At 44.3% G+C, this 18,342-nt stretch overlaps 1 protein-coding gene across 1 annotated transcript in view; it reads left to right on the top strand.

The window, feature by feature from the left end:
• Window positions 1-316: 316 nt before the first annotated feature.
• SDK1 (sidekick cell adhesion molecule 1) overlaps window positions 317-18,342 on the top strand; it is a 628,797-nt gene continuing 610,771 nt past the window's right edge. Inside the window, exons 1-2 of the mRNA XM_029911274.1 lie at window positions 317-378; window positions 1,124-2,528. Coding sequence (XP_029767134.1) covers window positions 2,054-2,528 — 475 coding nt within the window. The 5' untranslated portion in view covers window positions 317-378; window positions 1,124-2,053. The remainder of the gene's footprint in view (window positions 379-1,123; window positions 2,529-18,342) is intronic.

Genomic DNA, 18,342 nt, shown 5'->3' with positions numbered 1-18,342 from the left:
GCTCGTTGCTGTCAAAAATTAATAGCTGCAGGGGATGCACAGAGAGAGATTCTTGACCCGCAGCTACAGCAGTCGCACCCATTCTTTGCTGGGCGTGCCTGCCCTTCCACCCTTTCTGCTGCAACTGCTGCAGAGGCTGGCTTGCAAACCTAGGGGGCGCAGCGAGCGCGAGGACCAGAGGCAACGTTCCATCGGGCTAGCGCGCGCGGCCGTTAAAGAACGCCCCCTCGCCTCTTTTTCCTCTTCCCCCACACGTCTTCTGTCCAATCAGTCGCCTGGCTGGAGGCGGTGCCTCGGAAAGGGTCGGGGTGGGGGGCGGGAACAGAACGGGTGGAATGGAAGGTCGGGACGGCGAGCGTTCCGTGCGGCTGCTGGAAGGTCCCGCGCTCATTACCAGCTAGTGTGTGAGGGGAAGGGAGCTGGGCTCCCTCCTCCTACTCCCCCCTCCCAGCGCCTGTACAGAACGGGCGGGCAAACCTGTGTGAATACACCCAACCCCCGCACATCGACTGCCTCTGACAGCCCCAGTTCTCTCGCAGCAGCTTTGCTTGGCCCCGGGAGGGATTTCCCCACACAGACCCAGCCCTCCTAGGTGTAGGTCAGGGGATGAGGGAGGAAATGGGAGGGCTGCGGGGGGGTCAGTTAGGTAGGGGTGAGATGGGGTATTTATGGTTGGGGGGGGGAGGAGAGAGGGGAAGGGAATGTGGATGGAGTAAGGGGGGGTGGGAGGCGATGAGGTAGGGGACACGACAGGAGTGTCTGGACTCAGTAAAGTGGGGGTGGGGTTGTGAAGGGTGGAGATGAACGGTGGGCGATAGGGGTAGGGTTGAACACCAGGTGATACAGAGCGAGAGGTGAGGAAAGTTCAGGCTCAGTCTTGTGGCGGGCAAGGGAGGGAGCTGGCAGGATTTTTGTTTGATCCATTTCCCTCCTTGGTGATTTGTTTTACCTTTGGTTCTGATTCGCTTTTTACTATTTGTATTTTAACCACCAGGACAAAATCCGAGGAGGAAAAACCTCTAAAAAAACTTTCCCCCGCTCTCTTAAAGGGGCGGGGGAGCAATTCCCGCTGTTTGTTTAAATGTTAAACCTTTAGCGTTTACTTTTTTTTTTTATTGTGTAGGGGTTTATTGCTGCTCCGACAGAGCTTTCCCCCTTGTGTTTGCAGCCTCTCTGAGGGAGAGACACACAGGAAGAACCAGGAGCCCCGGACTGCACAAACAAGGAACGTGGGAGGAGTCCATATAAGCAAAGGGACTGGAAGGATTTCACCTTGTTGCTGCTTGTTTCAGGCGATTTTCCCTCCTCCTCCTTCTTGAAACGCCCCAGCAGAGGGTTTCTTTGTTGCTTCCACAACCGACCAGAAGCAAATCCTTTGCACGTTTTTGGAGGTGGTTTTTACTGCGGTTCCCTTGCAAGAAACAGACCAGCACCTTCCTGCTAGGAGGGAAATCTTGATCAACTGAGGTTTTCCCCACCTCCGGCTGAGTGTGAGAGTTCGAGTGACACCCCCACTGGCCTGTAGCTGACTTCAAATCTAACTGGAATCACAGCTAGGGCTGCTAAATCTACCTGATCAAGGACCCTTCAAACCCTCACATTGATGACAGATTTGTAGCCAAAAGAAAATCGGATTAATAGAATTGTGGAGCTCTGGGGGGATATCTGGAGACTACTCTGTCTGCATGGCTAATCTTGAAATTGTCTGAAATAAATCTTTAGTGCAAGGAGTAGTGCGCTATTTCCCCTTGGTTTTAGGTTTATTTTCTACTTATACAAGAATTTAACACTTCTGTAGCTGGGGTTTCACGGGGAATGGGACACATACGGAAAACTAACCTGCTTCATAAAAATCACAAGTGGGAATAGTTTCCGTCATCTTTGCGGTATGAAAGGTGCTCTCTGGATTGTCTGCTGGTGGCTCTCTAAATGGATCAATCTCTCTCTGGTTTTGCTAGCGATGTGATGAAGGATCCAGATTTATTGGAATACTAACGCCAATAAACTTACTCTCTCAGCGTTGAAGGCATTGGATGTGACAGTGCAAAGAAACATGTGTTTCACATTTCTGCCTGGTTGTTTTGGTGCAATCAATACCTCCCCAAGATACATTGATTTAGATGGCGATTATAACACAGTCATGCACACGGCGTGCTGCCTTCGGGTTGCATGCAAAGTGAGCACAAATCACCGAGTCCTCCGCTCCTGTAAACCGGGGGTTTCTGTTCCCCCCAAACTTCAGGATGAAGGCAAAGGGCGATGTCCTCAACCCACCAAAGAGAAACCGGCCTCGGGGTGTGGAGTGATCAATGGCCAAAGAGCTGACAAAACTGTCATCAGGCAGTCGGATCGACTGGGGATCCGTGAAGAAATAATGGTTGGAAGAAAGGTGGATCGAGAAATTATTGCACGAAGGAATAGCTGGAGAGACCGGATGATGATAAAGTTAAACTTCTGTTTCTTCTTCTGTCGCGGATGGTGGGCGTTTCTGTTGATTCAGCTCCACATGTTGCAAGCACTGGCACAAGGTAGGGCTCAGAGACATTTTTGTTTAGAGAAATGCTGCATCTGCCTTTCAAGACGTAGAAATCCTGTTCAGGCATGGATATAGCCTTTTGCTTTAATCCCATAGAGAACAAACTTTAGAAACCGTAATTAACAATGGATTTAATATATAAATGGTATTTTATTTATAAACAGTCCTTTCTTTATAGGAACAAGCGTTTACCCCCTTACCTAATTCTCTTAGCTTTCTATCCCGTTTCGACCCCCTATATAAGTATCAATAGCTATATCGGGACCTCGCTGTTAATCGTCACACAACCTTGCCTTTTTATTTAATTGGAGATAAACAAACATTTCTGGTATTTCTTAGGCAGCAGAAGAGTTAACTTCTGTGTGAATTTAAAAAAAAAATTGTGCACCGACATAAGTTGTCAAGAGAAACGGACTCATAAATTCACCGACTAGAACTAAATCAGGCATGTAAACAAATTTTTTTAAAAATAGTAGTACCAGTGTATGTGAACTTCGAGTCGAGTCTTGTTCATTCCTTTAAAAAAAAAAGTGACACAAAACTGATTGATTCGTATCTGAGTATTTTCAAATCAGAGCTCCTTGCTGTTAAATGAGTCTCTTGTAAACGAAGGGTCACAGTCGACCAATCGATTTCAAGTATCAAGTGGCAATCACTTTCTATCTAAATTTACGTCTTTAAAAAAATAGCCAAATGCAGGGTAATTCTTAATAATCCTTTGACAGAGTAAACAATAAGTGGTAGGCTATGGCATTACGGTTGGCTGAGCAAAATGACATGCTGAACAAATGCAGCTTTCACTTTCTTTGCTGTTTTGTGTTTTATTGCTGAGTGTATTGTGTGTGCTCCACTAATGTGTTCATCTCTATAGTGTGGGATGCCGAGTCAGCGATTAAAACTTGGAAATTAATAATCTCTTAAAAGAGGGAATGAGTTCTGCGAACAAATCTTTAAAATAAAGTACCCTCTATGTTTTGATTAACCCTGTATTTAATAGATGTTTACCAACTTCATTTTTAAAGTGTAAACCAGTATATCCTGATTTAGTCAATCAGCCTTTTACAAATAAAATCAATGCAGCAGTTTGCTTATCTTTGAACTGTTTGTGTGGGTGCTCACTAGCTCCTTAGTTTTTGTACATGGGGAGAACGCTACAGCTAAAGTTTAATAACTGGATAGTCTGTATGTTGAGGGAGAGGGCTATGAAACCAAGTCTGCTGTAATCTGTCTACTCAGCCTTTACTATTGCACCCTTTCAAACATTTTCAGCCCCAGGGTATGGAGTAGTTCTAATCCACTGTTTAATAGTCAACTCCACCCTCATAAATCTGTCTCTTTTTCGAAGTTTTGTTTATGCTGTCATTCCTATTCCCAAACTACTTGTGCTGAGGCCTGCAAACCGTAACAGAGGGTATTGTTATAGTAAAACAGAATGTACTTACATCTAGTTAATGTAATCCTCTGCAAATTATAATTCACATTTATTCTCTTTTTCTGTATCCTTGATTGGCATCTACCAATGTGACCTTTTAAAAGGCAAATATTTTAAAATATCTATTTAAATTAGACTTCTTGAGATTAGCAGTGAAGCCAGTTTTACATGTAGATCCCTGAATCAATTAAATTGACTCTTTAAAAAAATATTTTCTGTGAATAGTAAAAGTAACCTTTATCTTGCAGTAAAAACTATGGACATACATTTGTTCAGTACTTAATATAGTGAAACAATATTTCTTTTAGTACCATATTTCAAAGTTTACTAAGCACATTAAAAATGCATCTTTATTGAATTTGTTTGGGATTTGTACAAAGTCTAGTGTTACAAACTATCCTAAAAAAGTCCTAACACCAAATCAGTTTATTAAAGGCATAGGCAAAGCAATAATTAAACAAGCAATAGGCCTGCAAGGGGGCAGAAAGATAAACTACTTTCTCCTTCAGTAGAAAAGCACTTATGCAACTACATGGGGATGGGGTTTAGTAACTATTAGTCAATGAAGTATGAACAATTCATTCAGTGAGGTACCAACAAAGGGTGGGCTTCAGGAAGGAACCTGGGCATTGCAATGCTGAGTGTCCAGGCCCCTAACTTTTAGATGCCAAGAAAATCACAAGAACACTACTGTGATCCACAAAGTTGAGTTAGGTGCCTCGGTTCCCTGTACAGTAAAATGGGGAGAGATAAGCACCTTAGAATGCAATCCACAAAAGCCAGCATGCCAGATAGGGACCTGCTTAAAGTAGCCAGTACTAGATGGTGGTGAGACTGGTATGTCCTAAGTCCCATCCTTCTATTGGAGATAGGTGCTTGAGTCTGGGCTGCAGGGAGGCACCCTCTCTCTGCTTAGCAATCCATGAATTGGAATCAGGCTCCTAAGGTGATTCTTGTGAAAATGAGTTAAGCTGGATATGGTCACCCCCATTCCAGATGAGTGTCCTAATCACTTTCTTTCTGGCTCAGTGACTATTGAGGCATTTATCTACAGGCATTTATCTGGGTCTGTGTTGGAGCCACACAGGAGTGGCTGGCTCAGCAAGACAGGGTGCTGGAGTCCTGAGCTGGCAGGGAAAACAGGAGCAGAGGTAGTCTTTGCACATTAGGTGGCAGCTCCCAAGGGGGTTTCTGTGATCCAACCCATCACAAGTGTATCCCATTGCTCACAGTAGTAGTCCTTTTAAAATGTGATGTAATAAAAAACAGTACCAGTCTTAATGCAATGCACTTCAAACAGGTTGTCACAAATTTTAAATTCAGTGACAAGTTGCTGTTCTCTATGCTTTCTGAATTGTATGATGTATCCATCATTTTTATATCAAATTGAAAATTCACATTATAGAAGATATATGTCAGTTTATGACAAAAGCTCATGTATCTTGAAAATGAAAGTTTTGGTACAGCTACACAGGGTTTCTAATGGGATGATGAGTTGGTCATATGGACGAGAGTATTACATGACTCTCTAATCTTTTTATCTGATAAAAATAAAATGCAACATTCTAAATGTGAAGCCTATGGCTGTTAGAATCTGAAGTCTTCACAAATGACTGTTCCAGCACTTTTAAAATTAAACCGGGTACATTGAAATGCACTATCAGTTCGGTTCCCAATAAACTGAATGGAAAAGATCGAGACTAAGTATTTAATATTTTCAAATACACAATCAAGTATTTTTGTGGTTGTAACTAGTTTGAGTACTGGCCACAACTGGATGATCTATATAGAACACAGGATTCAGAGATGAGACATACAAATAGAACATTTTGGCAATACGCTTTGCTCAAAGTTTTCATTGCAATTTTCTTAGGCTGTGTTACAGGAGATTTAAGCATTTATATTCATTAGCTTTTCAATCTTCATTGATAGCTAACTGTGATACTGGCTTATTGTGGTGTATTTTTATTTTAAAATGAATCCAAAGATACAAGGACTGAAAGTACTGGAAAGTGAAGTCTTCCCTTCAACTTGCAGTATTAGTGCAATACCAATGGTTCACCAATGAGCTTGAATTTGTTTGGATAGACAACCCTTAAGGATGAGAGGGTAATTTAAAATTTCTATGCCTATTCAGTCCTTGGTCTTTCTGCTGAGCCTGCCAACCATAATGTTTGTGGTGGTTTTTGACAGGTTTGCCCATTAGGAATGAACTAGTTAGCACCAAATTATCATAGGCCATAAAATAGCCACAAGACAGTCATTTATAACCACTGTTAGTCACTGTTTAGGAATTTCAGGTTCAGATTAGCAGATAAGTGGCTTCAGATCACATTAACAACCCCCTAAATTAACTAGTGCTCCTGCAGGTAGCTACTGTATTGAAAACAAAGGTCCTGATCCTGCAAATTACTCTCATTGGGTGGATCCCTGTGACTATGCAGAGCCCCACTGATTGAACGGAGCTCATTACAGGATTGGGCCATTAGAGTTTAATAGTGACATGTCTACTAGAGGATTTGAATTGAAGTACTACTGTTTGTTTAAATACGTTGGAAGTTGCTAAAGGCTGAGATACATTTTGGGGTGTGTCTTTAAATACTAAAAACAAATTATCTCACTTTTTATTAAGGATTGAATAAATACTTTTTAAAATTTGACTGTAACTGGGGTAATTTTGAAAAAGATAAAACCACTGCAAAGCTCTAAGCATCTTTTAACAAGAAAAACAGTATCTTAATATTTAAAGAAAGAGAAGCTTGTCTGATTCTTAGTTTAACAAGAGATGAAAGTGTAATTTTTCATGCCACTTGATCAAATTTATAATATAAAATTATATAAGAAGCTGAATCCTTATTTAAAGTGGTATTAATATCCATTATGCTTTTGATAGAACCAGTGAAATGGATGGTTGAGGAATGTATTTTCATGGGGTATGGTTTTTTTAATGCCAGTTTGTAATCTGGTGGGATTTATAAACGTGTTAAGTGCAAGACACTTGTGAAATAAATTGTACACTGCATTTGATACAAAAAGTGGATGAAGAACTTGCAAAGGATACTTAGCAAATTATGTCAAGAGATAAATAGTTGTTGTGTAAGGGGAAAGACGGGCAGGCAGATGAGAGGATGAACTTACTGGAGAGCAGAAGGTATGGCAAGTTAAATGTTAGGAGAAGTATTTTTAGTCTTAGAACAGCCTTATGCCATTTGTCAGGGGGCCATCAGATCACAAAACATTTTCCTTCTGTGTTCCCTTTTCTTAGTACAGCATTTATGTTAGTTTTCAAATGTGTGAATTCTTCTTCCTGTGCATTTAAATAGATTTGTTAACATGGATTCATTTGTATACTTTGCTAAAAAACTTAAATCTAATATTCTAAGCATCATACATATTTGCTAATTTAATCATATTTTGAGTGAAGTGCCGCAGACAAATTAATGAGAGAAGACCTTAACGGTAGTGTGAGAGAGGATGAAGAGAGTATATGTAAGCCACATGATAGATATTGGTCTTGTTGCTTAATGCACTACTGGAAGGCGGATGACAGAAGAATCCATATGGAATCGTGTGATAATAGGGGTTTATACTCATGCCATTGTTCCATAAACTGCATTTATAGGGCCAGGTCATCAACCCCCACTAAAGTCAACATGCACTACTGTAGTGGTGCAAAGTGACTGTGAAGATGTCCTAAAGGAGGAGCTGAGGATTCGTACATTTTAGGGTAATTGTCAGATGCCTCTTGTGGCATCATCAGTGCAGAGGGCATGGTAGGTCCAGCAAAGGGCATGAGAGGGTAGAGTATGATGCTCTTGACTGCTCTCGGACCACTGGAAAATAGGGGACTGTTTTAGCTGGTGTAAGTTCAAACAGTCTTATAGCCTGATTCACCTCTGTATTACTCTGTTTTATGCTGAGGGTCACTGGTTTCAGTGAAGTTAAGTTACAGTGGTGTAAAACCGGAGTGATGCAGTATTGAATCAGATTCTTTAGGAAAGTTTGAACCAAATGTGTTCAGATGACTTTGTGATAAGAATGTTGAAAAAAAAATCAAATGTTTTTGCTTTAAAATGCCCTATTTAAATGAACTTATCATAAAACTTCAAATTCAACATACAAGAAAATTAGTCCTCTCGTTTTCACTTCCTCACCTATTGATGATATTCAAAGGAAACCAGCAAGGCTAGTGGCTTTTCTTCTTGACCAAACACCTACTGTAAGATTTTGGGAATAGACTGTGAAGTTAGTTTTGGGGGTTCCCCAAACCATATCACGCAACTGCCTCACAAAGTTGTGATGTCTGCATCTTCTTATCATGCCATTGCTTCAGTGTCTGATGGTTCTGCCTTGTTTTTTTTTTCTTTCCCTTGTGCACTGTCTTTTCCCCTGAGTAGGTGGGACTGTTGATGGTAGTGGGGGAGGGGGAAAGGTGGAGGTGTCTCCCCTTGAATCAGATGCATTCAGGTGAGTCAAATTCTTCACAGATCTTCCCCATGTTGTGCTGGAAGCTGCTCAACTGAAGAGAAGGAATTTGCAAAAATCCAAACATCCTCACGGTTTTGTTTTTACTGGTATGGCAGACGCACAACATAACTGAGAACCCATGTCCACAGGCTTCTTTGGCTCCATAGGCAAGCCTTTGGAGGTTCTGTTAAGGACTGTGACTAACTCACAAGTTTCAGCAATAATCTGACAAATGTTTGCTTACATATGAAGATTGTCTGGGTGACAAAAAACTCTAGAAACTTAAAAAAAAAAAATCTGATCTTATTCCAGAACTAAAGTGTTCCAAAATTAGGGGAAACTCATGTCTTCAAGCTGCTTGAGCTTTTGTGGCTGTCAGTTTTTCAAATTTTGCCATTCTTAGGAGTGCATACAAGTATGTGCATCTCTAGAACACATGTTCTGATCAAATGTGGGAGGACTTCAATGCATTTGTCAGTTTTGTATTTCAGCTATAGCTAAAATATAAACTGACTATATTGTAGTTTTAGGCCCTACTGCTGTAATGAGCTTTGTGCCAATGGAGTCCCACTGAAGTTAGAGATTCAATAGGGGCTCTGGTATCTGCTTAGCTAGAGCTCATTGCAAGAATGCAGAAAAATTAACTATTTCAAAATAGTTTAAGGAACAGATTGATGCTAAGGTTGCCCATGAAACCTTAATTTGCTCCCCCTAGTGTTTGCATTTTTGACAGTCTTTAATTACATGGTCATTGTGTCAGGGTCCCTGGGGTGCAACCTGGACTGTGGGACCACTGAGCCCTCTGTCCCATCAACCTGGGCTGCCTCTCACACTGTGATGCTGTTGGCAAGCTACAGACCTCTGGCAGGTACTGCACTTACACAGAAAGGGACACACCAAACTGAGTTACATGAATGATCTCTCTGCCACTCATGAACCAACAATAGAGAGGATCCAGCCAATTGCCCCTTGCTCCTGATCCTTGCATCCCAGAACTGTACCATCTTGCACTGGTCAGAAACATGGCCAGTGTAAGTTCATTACCCAGTCCACCCCTCCTTGATGTGGAGAGGACACACCAGCCTTTGTAAACTGAGCTGAGATTTCCCAAGCACTTCAACCAAAACAAACTGTTTTAGCAAAAAGAACAGGAGTACTTTGTGGCACCTTAGAGACTAACAAATTTATTTCAGCATAAGCATCTGAAGAAGTGAGCTGCCGCCCACGAAAGCTTATGCTGAAATAAATTTGTTAGACTCTAACGCCTGGTCTACACTATGAGTTTAGGTCAAATTTAGCAGCGTTAAATCGAATTAAGCCTGGACATGTCCACACGACGAAGCCCCTTTTTTTTTGACTTAAAGGGCCCTTTAAACCGGTTTCTTTACTCCACCTCCGATGAGGGGATTAGCGCTAAAATCGGCCTTTGCGGGTCGGATTTGGGGTAGTGTGGATGGAATTCGACGTTATTGGCCTCCGGGAGCTATCCCACAGTGCTTCATTGTGACCGCTCTGGACAGCACTCTCAACTCAGATGCACTGACCAGGTAGACAGGAAAAGCCCCGCGAACTTTTGAATTTCATTTCCTGTTTGCCCAGCGTGGAGAGCACAGGTGACCATGCAGAGCTCATCAGCACAGGTAACCATGATGGAGTCCCAGGATCGCAAAAGAGCTCCAGCATGGACAGAACGGGAGGTACAGGATCTGCTCGCCATATGGGGAGACGAATCAGTGCTAGCTGAACTCCGTAGCAGTAAACGAAATGGCAAAATATTAGAAAAAGTCTCAAAGGCCATGAAGGACAGAGGCCATAACAGGCACGCACAGCAGTGCCGTGTGAAAATTAAGGAGCTAAGGCAAGCCTACCACAAAGCCAGAGAGGCAAACAGAAGGTCCGGGGCAGAGCCGCAAACATGCTGCTTCTATGCGGAGCTGCATGCCATGCTAGGGGGTGCAGCCACCACTACCCCAACCGTGTGCTTTGACTCCATCAATGGAGAATCACGCAACAGGAAAGCGGGTTCGGGGTACGAGGAAGATGATGATGAAGACAATGAAGATAGCTCACAGCAAGGAAGTGGAGAAACCGGTTTCCCCAACAGCCAGGATATGTTTATCACCCTGGACCTGGAACCAGTAACCCCCGAACTCACCCAAGGCGTGCTCCCAGACCCTGAGGGCACACAAGGGACCTCTGGTGAGTGTACCTTTGTAAATATTACACATGGTTTAAAAGCAAGCGTGTTTAATGATTAATGATTAATTTGCCCTGGCAATCGCGGCCAGTACAGCTACTGGAAAAGTCTGTTAACGTGTATGGGGATGGAGCGGAAATCCTCCAGGGACATCTCCAGAAAGCTCTCCTTCATGTACTCCCAAAGCCTTTGCAAAAGGTTTCTGGGGAGGGCTGCCTTATCCCGTCCGCCATGGTAGGACACTTTACCACTCCAGGCCAGTAGCACGTAGTCTGGAATCATTGCATAACAAAGCATGGTAGCGTATGGTCCCGGTGTGTGCTGGCATGCAGACAACATCCATTCCTTATCTCCCTTTGTTATCCTCAGGAGAGTGATATCATTCACGGTCACCTGGTTGAAATGGGGTGATTTTATTAAGGGGACATTCAGAGGTGCCCGTTCCTGCTCGGCTGAACAGAAATGTTCCCTGCTGTTAGCCACGTGGTAGGGGGGAGGGGTGAAGTGATCATCCCAGAGAATTGGGTGTGTGTGGGGGGTAGTTGGGTTTGTGCTGCATGTTAACCCAGAAACCTCAGCCTCTCCTTTTACATTGCAAACCAATTTTAAATGGCCAACCCAACGGGTCCTTGGTATGGGAAATGAGGGCGCTACTGTTTGAAACCATTCCCACATGTTAAGAAGGTTAAAAAAGCCTAAAGACTGTGGCTTACCATGGCTGCCTGCAAGCCGAAATCTGTTGCCTGGCACTGCGTGAGTGATCTCTCACACCAAACCGGCAGGCCCTCAATATAAGAAGAAAAATGCGACCTTCTCCTCCACCAGCTGCAAATGTTTCTCCTTCACAGAGGCTAGTGAAGATTAGAAGGAGAAAACGGCGGACTCGGGATGATATGTTCTCGGAGCTCCAGATGTCCTCCCACGCTGACAGAGCACAGCAGAATGCGTGGAGGCAGTCAATGTCAAAGTGCAAAAAAGCACAATATGAACGAGAGGAGAGGTGGCGGGCTGAATCGCGGGCTGAAGAGAGCAAGTGGCGGGCTGAAGAGGATAGGTGGCGTCAGCTTGCTGACAGAAGGCAAGAGTTGATGCTCTGGCTGCTGGAGCATCAAACTGAAATGCTCCAGCGTATGAGTGAGCTGCAGGAAAGGCAGCAGGAGCAGAGACTGCCGCTACAGCCCCTGTGTAACTAACAGCCCTCCTCCCCCAGTTCCATAGCCTCCTCACCCAGACACCCAAGAACGCGGTGGGGGGGGCCTCTGGCCACCCAGTCACTCCACCCCAGATGATTGCCCGAGCATCAGAAGGCTGGCCTTCAATAAGTTTTAAAGTTTTAAACTGCAGTGTGTCCTTTTCCTTCCCTCCTCCCCCACCCCTTCCGGGCTACCTTGGCAGTTATCCCCCTAGTTGTGTGATGAATTAATAAAGAATGCATGAATGTGAAGTAACAATGACTTTATTGCCTCTGCAAGCGGTGCTCGAAGAGGGGAGGGGAGGGTGGTTAGTTTACAGGGAAGTAGAGTGAACCGGGGGCGGGGGGTGGCGGAGGGTTCATCAAGGAGAAACAAACAGAAGTTTCACACCGTAGCCTGGCCAGTCACAAAACTCATTTTCAAAGCTTCTCTGATGCGCACCGCGCCCTGCTGTACTCTTCTAACCGCCCTGGTGTCTAGCTGCGCGTAATCAGCGACCAGGCGATTTGCCTCAACCTCCCACCCCGCCATAAATGTCTCCCCCTTACTCTCACAGATATTGTGGAGCGCACAGCAAGCAGCAATAACAATTGGAATATTGGCTTCGCTGAGGTCTATCCGAGTCAGTAAACTGCACCAGCGCGCTTTTAAACGTCCAAATGCACATTCCACCACCATTCGGCACTTGCTCAGCCTATAGTTGAACAGGTCCTGACTCCTGTCCAGGCTGCCTGTGTACGGCTTCATGAGCCATGGCATTAAGGGGTAGGCTGGGTCCCCAAGGATAACGATAGGCATTTCAACATCCCCAACGGTTATTTTCTGGTCCGGGAAGAAAGTCCCTTCCTCCAGCTTTTGAAACAGACCAGAGTTCCTGAAGACGCGAGCATCATGTACCTTTCCCGGCCATCCCACATTGATGTTAGTGAAACGTCCCTTGTGATCCACCAGGGCTTCAAGCAGCATTGAAAAGTACCCCTTGCGGTTTATGTACTCGGTGGCTTGGTGCTCCGGTGACAAGATAGGGATATGGGTTCCATCTATTGCCCCACAACAGTTTGGGAATCTCATTGCAGCAAAGCCATCTTCTATGACCTGCACGTTTCCCAGAGTCACTACCCTTGATATCAGCAGGTCTTTGATTGCGTTGGCTACTTGGATCACAGCAGCCCCCACAGTAGATTTGCCCACTCCAAATTGATTCCCGACTGACCGGTAGCTGTCTGGCGTTGCAAGCTTCCACAGGGCTATCGCCACTCGCTTCTCAACTGTGAGGGCTGCTCTCATCCTGGTATTCTGGCGCTTCAGGGCAGGGGAAAGCAAGTCACAAAGTTCCATGAAAGTATCCTTACGCATGCGAAAGTTTCGCAGCCACTGGGAATCGTCTCACACCTGCAACACGATGCGGTCCCACCAGTCTGTGCTTGTTTCCCGGGCCCAGAATCGGCGTTCCACGCCATGAACCTGCCCCAGTAACACCATGATTTGCACATTGCTGGGGCCTGTACTTTGTGAGAGGTCTATGTCCATGTCAATTTCCTCATCACTCTCGTCGCCGCGCTGCAATCGCCTCCTCGCCTGGTTTTGCTTTGGCATGTTCTGGCTCTGCATATACTCCAGGACAATGCGCGTGGTGTTCATAGTGCTCATAATTGCCGCGGTGATCTGACGGGCTCCATGATCCCAGTGCTATGGCGTCTGGGCTGAAAAAAGGCGCGAAACTAGTATCGGAGGGAGGGAGGGGTGAGTGACGACATGGCTTACAGGGAATTAAAATCAACAAAGGTGGCTGTGCATCAGGGAGAAACACAAACAACTGTCACACAGAATGGCCCCCCCAAAGATTGAACTCAAAACCCTGGGTTTAGCAGGCCATTGATTTCATGGAGGGAGGGGGAAGCAAATGAATACAGAACAAATCTGGTCCATCTATTTTTTACATCTTAAGCTGGCAGCAGACAGTGCAGCATGACTGATAGCCATCGGCATCTTCTGGGTGCTTGGCAGAAAATGCTGTATTACGACTGCTAGCCATCATCGTCAAGACGGTTCAATAGGACTGCCGGCAGGACTGAGTCTCCAGGAGACAAAACATGTCTGCCCAGGTGCCTCTGACCGAACTCACTGAGGAGTACGACGACGATGGATACCAGTCGTAATACAGCATCCACTGCCAAAAGGCAAGGAGCTGCCGCTGTGTAGCAATGTAGCCCCACATCTGCCAGCACCCAGATAGCCGATGACGGCTACCAGTCATACTGCACCGTCTACTGCCAAAAAGCAATTAGCTGCTGCTGTGTAGCAATGCAGTACCACGTCTGCCGGCACCCAGATGACATATGGTGATGGTGAGCTGAGCTGAGCGGGCTCCATGCTTGCTGTGGTATGTTGTCTGCACAGGTAACCCAAGTAAAAAGGCGCGACTCGATTGTCTGCCGTTGCTCTGATGGAGGGGGAGGGGCCTGACGACATGTACCCAGAACCCCCTGCGACACTGTTTTTGCATCATCAGGCATTGGGATCTCAACCCAGAATTCCAATGGGCGGCGGAGACTGCGGGAACTGTGGGATAGCTACCCACAGTGCAACGCTCCGGAAGTCGACGCTAGCCTCGGTACTGTGGACGCGGTCCGCTGACTTAATGCACGTAGAGCATTTTATGTGGGGACACACACAATCGACTGTATAAAACCGATTTCTATAAAACCGGCTTCTATAAATTCGACCTAATTTCGTAGTGTAGACACAAGTACTCCTGTTCTTTTTGCGGATACAGACTAACACGGCTGCTACTTTGAAAACTGTTTTAGATCTAATATAAAATACATTTATTTATATTTAGATAAATATAAAAACAGATTTATTAACTACAGAAAGATAGATTTTAAGTGATAAGTAGCAAGCATAAAGATCACAATTGGTTACTTAAGAAATAAAAATAAATTCGCAGTATAAGTTCTACAAATTATATAGGATTTGAATCAAGCAGTGTCCCACCCTGACAGATGGTACAAACAGGTCACAGATCCTCAATGCATAGGCTGGAGCTGCCTTCCAGCCCAGGACCACCCTCCTCCAGTTCAAAGTCTTTGTTCTTCAGACGTGTTTCTTTCCAGGTGTTGAGTTGTGGAGTAAACTGAGGCCAAGGATGATGTCACTTCCCCTCTTTTATAGTTTCTTCCAGCTTGTTGGAAAGATCTTTTGCTATGACATGGGTCAAGCAGTGTCCATTGTATATGTGCTCCCTCTGAGAAGTCTCCTTTCTATACAGTTTCTGGGATAGTGGATTCTTTCCTTGATGTTTGTTAATGAGTCATTAACTGCTGTCTGGTTACTCCATTGTTGTACCTGAAAGGCTGATTGTGGGTGTTCCCAACCTCACAACATATTTCAGTAACACACATAGCAAAACTTCATAACTTCACATACAATGATAGCACATACAGTCCAATAGAATATTAATGTTCACCATATCAGGACTTTTAAAATGATACCTCACAAGTAATACTTTGAACAAAACAGATCATAATTATATGACAGTGGTGAATATGGAGGTTCCAGGGTGCTACTTTGAGGTTCAGAGTGTCACAGTCACATACTATTTTTCTTCCAAACAGGATTTCTGCCTCCTTTAGTGCACAGAATGGATGGTGCTCATTTAATGGGAAGCTATTCAATACACTGTTTTCTCCTCAGTGTCCAAGTGTAGCCCTATGTCTTATTTATTGCATTGTACTCAGAATTCTTCCTAGACTTTTCTGCAATACTCCACTATAGTATCTGAGTGCTTTACAAATATTTATTTATTTTCACAACACCTCGGTGACGTGAGGGGATATTATCTCCATTTTATAGATGAAGAATTGAGGCAGAAAGAGATTGAGGTAAAAATTATCCACTAATTTTGGGTATCCAATTTGAGAACCAGAACCTGCTTTTTCAGAATATTTACCTTTATATAACACTCTATAGATTCAAAGCGGAGCTCTCATTGACTTCAATTGTAAGTGCTCTCATCACTTTTGCAAATCAAGCCTCAGAGTGTCAAGTCAGGTACCCTAAAAATGAGGAACACAAATAATGATCACTTGTGAAAAGTTTGGTTTAAGTGACTTGAATAGCATCATACAGCAACTCTAAAACACAAGCAGGAATAGAATACAGTTATCCAGGGTAGCATTCAGCTGCCTTAACCATGAGACCATCCTTTTTCTTCCTGCAATCCCCTGCTTCATTGACTTTATGCCTTATAACTTCTGCAACAAATGAAGCAGGAATCTACAGTCTCCTTCACCATGCAGTCTTGATTTATTCCTCAGTGAATGAGGCAGGGCCCTTATGGAAAAATTAGAATGTGATCATGCAAATAAAGACTGTTATAATGCATATGTAAAGGGGGGGGGGAGGAAATTAGGATTGCACAGGCAACCTTAATTCTGGTATATCCTAACTTTTTAAACACTTGATTTTGCAGTCTTAGTAATGTTGTTTTAATTTAGGTTTATGTGTTTAATTTCCTAGGTTTTTAAGAAAGCACACTGAACCTCCCCCAAATTCTGTGCCACAGTGCAGGCATGTCCCCAGTACACTCTCTTGGGATTAGCTGTGGTGTATCTGAGGAGACCTGCCTCAATTTTCCTCCAGCCAGAGTATAAACAAACCCCAAACAAGCTTCAGGTATTCTGGACCACCTTCCCCATAGAATTTATTTAACAGAAAGTCCAATACAAAGCCTCAACTTCCTGGCTGAGAGATTCAATCAGACCCAATCTGTCCCCCAGCTGAGTCCATTACTTATCTCCTCCCCGGGTCTTCATCAGGTTTCTCTCCTGATTAGTTCAGGCTCCCTTGCTCTAGGAGTACAGCTTCTACTTAGTTCAGGCTCTCTAGGAGCTCCCCTCCTTGAAAACTTTCTTTCTTCTCATGGGTCTCCTCTAACTGAGCTGTCATAAGCCTTTATTTAATTATCTTCCTTATTTAATTAATTCACTGTCATACACCTAAGCAGTTAACTAGGGGATTAATTGGGTTGGCTGAATCCCCCTCTGAAGGATGTCAGAGGTGGGTAGAGCTTCTGACCCCTTCACAGGACCCTATGTCATTATGTCAAGTGGCATCATATTGGTAGCCACATGGTTCAGCAGGATTGGAATCTTTAGATCCACCTCACAGACCTGTCACTTGAGCTAATGGAGAAACTGATAGCAGTAGGTAACTGATAGGTTGTCATCTTCAGTATGGATCAGCACTAGCATGGTATGGGACGCTTTATCGGTGGATTTCACAGATATTTGCAGATGGTAGAGGAGTAGTGGGAGTCAGGAATCTTGGGTTCCATTCCAGGCCCTGGAGTGGAGTATGCTCTGGTGGACACAGACTCTTCTACCCATTTCTTCCAAGTATGGTCCCTTTTGCTCCTTCTGACTCCAATTTCCATATCCAGCAAGTCCCTCGGGACATCTTGTTTCAGTCTCTGTTTCCCCACCTATCTCTGTCCCTATCTCTTTGCTCAGTTGCTCTTTGTCCTCAGTTTCCTTGCCTAGACTTTCCCAGTCTCGTCCCCTGGCCAGCTCAACATCCAATCTATTTCTCCCCTAATCTGGCCTCCATTAACCCCTCCCTGCCCACATTCCTCATTCCTATTGGCTCCTTGTCCAATCTCAGTGTCCTTTTCTCCTTCTTCCCTGGATCTTTGTTCCAGTCTTCTTCCCCTGCTAGTCCTAGTTCTCCTGCCCCACAACCTGGCTCTTCATCAGATCTGATTCTCCTCCTTCCCTCACTTCCTTCCCCCTACTCACTGTCTCTCAGGCCCAGTCTCCTTGCCTAGCAAGTTCCAGTCTCCCTTTGCCTGGCTCCTCCTTATCCACCTCTCTCCTTGTCCCAATGTACTCCCCCAACTCCCCTCCCCCCCCAGGTCAAACTCTTGTTCCCTCTGCATCTGAATCAGGCAACTTTCTCCTCTATGCTGCCTGGGCCCTGCATGGGATCAGTGAGAGCACATGAGAGACAGTATCCTAGCTCTCAGCTCACATGCCCAGACATAGAGGTTACATGGCTTGCAGCAGCCCAGAGCTGCAATGGCAGGCTGAATAATGCCCAGTGCAGATGGAATTATTGGGGAATTTAGCTGCTAAATCTCAGAAATCTCTGCTGTCCATGTGCAAATTGTGATGATCAAAGTCTTATAACTTGGCCAAATTTGGGCAGATTTTCATGGGGACTGTGAAAGGCACATCTCTGATACTAAGAGCATCTATCTGTCTTATTTAACATCTTTTCTCCAGGGTCTTAAAGCTTTTCACAGAAAAGACTGCCAGATTTTTTTAACATGGCCAAGACACGCCCCCCATTGTTTTCAGAAATCGCTGAAACGTTTTGTCTAAAATTTTACACACACAAAAAAAATCAGCCTGAGGCAGATACCTAACATAGAATAGATCAGCCAGTTGGTTAAAGTTTGGCAGAGTTCTAAGCAACTGAAAAATAGAGTGCTGGGCAACCTTCTTAATAGGGAGTG

The sequence above is a fragment of the Terrapene carolina genome, unplaced genomic scaffold, assembly GCF_002925995.2.
Source record: "Terrapene carolina triunguis isolate 2854851 unplaced genomic scaffold, T_m_triunguis-2.0 Scaffold93, whole genome shotgun sequence".
In the NCBI taxonomy this organism is placed as follows: domain Eukaryota; kingdom Metazoa; phylum Chordata; order Testudines; family Emydidae; genus Terrapene; species Terrapene triunguis.
Note: the sequence above shows the minus strand (reverse complement) of the source record. Positions and strands in the feature narration are given on the sequence as shown.